General features: G+C 35.5%; 1 protein-coding gene across 1 annotated transcript in view; it reads left to right on the plus strand.

Moving 5' to 3' along the window:
- Window positions 1–2,831: 2,831 nt before the first annotated feature.
- Window positions 2,832–5,559, plus strand: part of LOC111692037 — a gene marked incomplete at its 3' end in the record, with an annotated part of 5,091 nt that continues 2,363 nt past the window's right edge. The window contains exon 1 of the mRNA XM_023455737.1: window positions 2,832–3,705. Within this exon, the coding sequence (XP_023311505.1) occupies window positions 2,832–3,705 (874 nt within the window). The remainder of the gene's footprint in view (window positions 3,706–5,559) is intronic.

Genomic DNA, 5,559 nt, shown 5'->3' on the forward strand with positions numbered 1-5,559 from the left:
CATTAAATTTTGACACCGATCGCTCAACAACTTTTCGCGTTATTGACAATAGCGTCCTTGACCAATTCGAAAGGTAAGAAAAAATTTTGATGGTAGTTTCCAAATATCGCCCTGAAGCGTCCCGGGGTTCGTCTGCAGGTTACGAGAGTCGCTGCAGGGGATACTGAGCGCAGGGAAGGCAGACCCAGGCGAGATCGGTCGCGATGCGGGTGACATTGGAAACATCGGTGAAATTGGTCTTGGGCTTTGGAAGCGCTATCGCCGGGAGGATCGATGTCATGTTATGGGGCGACGTCCGCACTGAGATGCAGAGTCGCGGAGATTGCTCTCGGACAGTATCGAGTTCGATGTCTGAACTGATACCGTGGGGGCTTTTTTGATTTGTCCGGCCGACGGCGATTAGTTTTGCAACCGTGGCGGGTTTTCGGTTTGGATTGGAAATGTAGGCGAATTTGAGTGTTTCGCCTCCTTCCCAATTCAACGGTCTCAGGCATATCCGTAAGTACAAGACGACTTCTAGGAATATACTGAGTGTTCTGAAATCCTGAAACTCGCTCGAAGGGTGGAATACGACAGCAGCACATTCTTATTTCCCCCATACATCTGAAGACATGGTTTCTTTCCAAATAGAATAGTTTTAAGCTTCTCTTTTATAGGGCAAATTCGTGTGTATGCATGAAATTATGGAAAAAAAAACAGTTTATGTCGAGTTAGGTTAAGTTGAGTAATATTATAGTACTTCATTATACATATTTTGCTCGTCAATTCATAAAAAATTATGTTGCCCGTGCCTAACACGCGAAAAACGTCTATACTGTTTGGGAAAAAATTGCACTGTTCAGCATCTTCTCGCCATTTTCTTTAGGAATATTTGATATTTATACCACTGAATTGTGGTAAAACCGAAATGCCGTTATTTTACGCGGGTATATATTACTATCCAGCAAATTTTAAAAACAAAACTGTTATATTATTTCTAATTGTTGTTTGTAGAAACTACAAAGAAAAAAATTAACGTGAGGTAAAATGTATATTTTTTAAACGGTGGCTGAAGATTGTCGCGCAGTCCACTAGAAAGACATAATAATTGTAGTAAACTATAATAAAAGTTTGAAAATATTTGAATTAGATACATTAAAATGGTATTTCTGTACGGGGAAGGTTTCCTTTATTTTATAAACAAAATTACTAAAGTCTTATCGTTGAGTGACACTCCACGGTCTTAATTTGTCTGCAGAGAAAAGTCTACTAGTCATTATAGAGCTAACTCTAAAACAAAATCTAGAAATCCGATTATTAACCCCCCATAGCTACGCACCGAGAAGACAAGTGTAGACATGTTTGCTCACAAATAACATGGGCTAATTAGAGATTAGATTTTATCTTATCATGTTCTACTTTATTTTAAAAAATATGTCATTCTCAAATACTTTTATAGGTATTTTTTGAACGAAGTGAATATTTTCTGGTATGGTTAGACTACTTCTGTTCTTAAACTTCTATTCATGAGCAAAAAAAATCTTTAATTAACGTTTAATTTCGTTTACGACGAGCCAATGTTTATGTTTGCTTTGGATATTTTGTTTAAAATCACATTTTTTATGTGTAGATCTGGACTAGGCTTTACACGGACAGATATATAATTACCTGTTATAAAACATCTTATAATCTAACCTACTAAAATCAGTTTTCGACTCGTAAGCTCGGCCCTTTTGAAACTGGCTCACCCAAGTCTATAGTAGTTTATGGTTGTCGAATTCTGAAGACATTCTAAAAAAAGCTGGCTATCCATTGTCGAATTATTTCCACAATTTACTGCCAAGTCACAAAATAGGATACATTCTGACAACCTCATAAAAATTAAGCAGTTTTAATAGAAAATGTCATTAACAAACATAAATTCCTCAAAATTCAGAATAAAAATTACGTTTTCGTTTTATATATCCTCCAAGCGTAGCCCTGTAGTATTATGGTAGTCCCCAACAATTGTGACATTACGTATAAATGCTCTGCTAAACTGCACTTCTAACATAGGTAGTAAAGTAAAACTTTTTTCGCGAAGGAAGTCGTATGTTGTAGTATTAGACCAAGAAATAAAGGTGAAAAATCATGGAGAACTCGTAAAAATTACTGGGCATGATTTTATTGTTGGAAAGTCTTGGAAACGATAATACAAAAGGTCAAAAATTCGTCATTTTTCGTTCTACGCCCATTTTTGCAAAAAAGACCCATTTTCAACTGACTATTCCGGGGCAGGGTTATGACTAAAACATTATTTTTGGGCTCAGTTTCTTCGAAAGGATATCAAGTATCCTCTAGTTAAAAAAATATATATTTTTTCAAATTTAGTTGTATACATATAATTATTACTAAATAGAAGGCACTTTTTTCCCTGATAAACAAATAAAATAACTCCGCGGTTTTTACATTTTGAAAGAAATTACAAACAAATAAGTATTACTAAATAGAGCACATGAATGTATCAACACAACGAGAACGAATACGAATTACCTACCTAAATCTATACCTAAACGCAATGGTAGTGTTATGTTAGCTCAGTGGGCTGTGGTTCAGTGAAAAAGGGTTGGCAGCAATGGTTCGGTGTGTGAACATTGAGTCGAGTCAGTCACATGTCAGTCACGCCACAGTCACACCGTCTAAGTGTATTTCATGTTATCATTAAAATTAATAGTCAAATAAAAGTCTTAATACAAACCAGAGTCTGTTATATTAGTCAATACATAACAGTAAATTGGCGACGAGAAAATCGAATTCCACGTGTCGAGGATTAGAAATAAGTCAAGTTAGTTGAGGTCTGTGAGTGAAACAAAATGGCGATGATAGGGTCTATCGAAAAGTTCAACCCAAAAGAATCTGATATAACGTCATATTTGGAAAGATTGGAACAATTATTTATTTGCAATGCAGTCGAGGCAGATAAAAAGGTAGCAATGCTGTTAACATTATTGGGGGGAGAGGCTTACAATGTTCTAAAAGATCTCCTAGCCCCTGATTTACCAAGTACAAGAACGTATGTGGAATTAAAGAAAGTCTTATCAGATCACTACTCCCCAAAAAGGCTAATAATAGCCGAACGATACAAATTTTACAATGCGATACAAGAAGGAAACGAAGACATCAAAATGTTTGTAGCAAAATTAAAAAACCTCTCGCAATATTGTAGTTTTGGTCAATTCTTGTCAGAGTGCCTAAGGGACAGATTGGTTTGTGGCGTTCGGTCGTATGCTATCAAACGAAAACTATTATCAGAAGACAACCTTACGTTCGAAAGTGCGTATAAAACAGCCCTTGCGATGGAATTAGCTGAAGGTCAAATAAAGTCTATGGGAGGCGAAAACAATGTGTTGTCAGTCGCAGAAGAATTAGATAAATTGTTTGTAAAGAAGAAAGTGTTCAAGAATGAATCGAAGTCCAGTCAGTCAAAAGAAGGAGGAACCCAATGGAGACCTTGTTTCCGTTGTCTAAGGAAACATGATCCGAATAACTGTCCGGCCAAGGGTTGGGAATGCTTCAAATGTAAGAAAAAAGGTCACACCAGTCGAGTGTGTAAGAGTCCAAATGTCAATGCAGTCGAGGAAGTCGAAGGTGAGGAGTCCAGTCAGGATGATTCACTAGTATTAGGATTTTTGTCAGTCCTAGGATCCATGAAAGAAGATGCAGAAAAGGCAGTGTTAGATCTGGAAGGTAGGAAGATTTGTTTTGAAATAGACACAGGTGCATGTCGTACGGTAATGCACATTGACGATTTTAATAAATATTTATCAAATCTAACCCTTTATAATGTAAAGTATGATCTAAGAGTCCTTACAGGGCAAGAAGTTAGTATAATAGGTGAAACTGATGTTGTTGTAAACCATAATAAGGTATTGTTAAGCTTGCCATTGGTAGTCCTTAAATCCAAGTATAAGTTTGCACCATTAATAGGTCGAAACTGGTTAAAAAGCCTGAGTCCCAACTGGAGAGGTCACATTAATTTTTCAAAAAAAACGGAGTCCAATGACATTCAGCAGGTAAGCCAGTGGCAGTCGGAACAGGTGGGTCGAGATGTGAGTTGCGAAAAATCAATTCAGAAAAAAAAAATAGAAAGCCTAGTACAAAAAGAAGAACAAGTTGTTGCGCAACTAACATTAAACATCAAAAATGATTTCAAAAGTGTCTTTTTAGATCAACCTGAGTCTTACATAAACAAATTTAAAATTGAACTTAAATTAAAAGAGGGAGCACAACCTATCTTTGTTAGAGCGTATGATATGCCCTATGCATTGAAAGATAAAGTTGAAATAGAATTAATAAAAATGGTTAACTCTGGAATATTACGTAAAATAAATTTTAGTAATTGGGCCAGTCCGATAGTGGTTGTTCCAAAAAAGAATTCAAGCGAGTTACGCATTTGTGTGGATTTTAAAAAAACATTAAATCAGGTGTTAGATTCTGATCACTGTGTTTTACCAATTCCAGAAGATATATTTGCCTGTCTTAGTGGTCAAAAGTTTTTTACGGTTTTAGATTTGAAAGGGGCATATCAACAATTAAAGGTTAGTGAAGAGTCACAAAAATTACTAGTTATTAACACTCATTTGGGTCTTTTTGCATATACTAGGTTAACGTATGGTATAAGTTCAGCACCAGGCATCTTTCAGGCGGTTATGGATACTATGTTAGCTGGCCTAAAAAATACTAAATGTTATTTGGATGATATCCTTGTGTTTGGATCGTCATTACGTGAGTGTTATGAACATGTACGAGATGTTCTAAAAAGACTTGAAGTGTATAATGTCAAAGTAAATAAACAAAAATGTAAGTTTTTTCATAAGCAAATTGAATTTTTAGGACACCTTATAGATGAAAAGGGCATTCACCCAACAGAAGACAAAATTAAAGCAATTAAAGCCGCACCGAAACCAAAAACTTTAACTGAATTAAAATCATATTTAGGACTATTGAATTATTATGGAAAATTTATTCCTATGCTTTCATCAAAATTAAAATTTTTATATGATCTATGTAAATCAGGAAGTAATGTTACTAAAGATTGGTCAATAGAGTGTGATACTGCTTTTCAATTAAGCAAGGAGTTGGTAACGTCAAATAGTGTATTAACTTATTATAACCCAGGGCTTCCAATCTATGTTACTTGTGATGCTAGTTCTTACGGGGTCGGAGCCGTTCTAAGCCATATAATCGATGGTATAGAAAAGCCGGTAATGTTTATGTCCAGTACCTTATCTGACACAGAGCAAAAATACAGCAATCTGGAAAGGGAGGCTTTAGCCATAATGGTTGCCGTAAAAAAATTTCATAAATTTTTATATGGTCGTAAATTTATTTTAATTACTGACCATCAACCACTTCAATATATTTTTGGTAAGAATAAAGGCATACCAGCATCAGCTGCTGCTAGAATTACAAGGTGGGCAATTACACTTTCGGGTTATCAATATGACATTCAATATAAAAAAGGGAGTAGTATAAGTAATGCAGATGGGTTGTCAAGATTACCGTGTAAATCTAAAACTGACATTTCGGATTTCATTTACT

The sequence above is a fragment of the Anoplophora glabripennis genome, unplaced genomic scaffold, assembly GCF_000390285.2.
Source record: "Anoplophora glabripennis isolate ALB-LARVAE unplaced genomic scaffold, Agla_2.0 scaffold847, whole genome shotgun sequence".
Lineage (NCBI taxonomy): Eukaryota > Metazoa > Arthropoda > Insecta > Coleoptera > Cerambycidae > Anoplophora > Anoplophora glabripennis.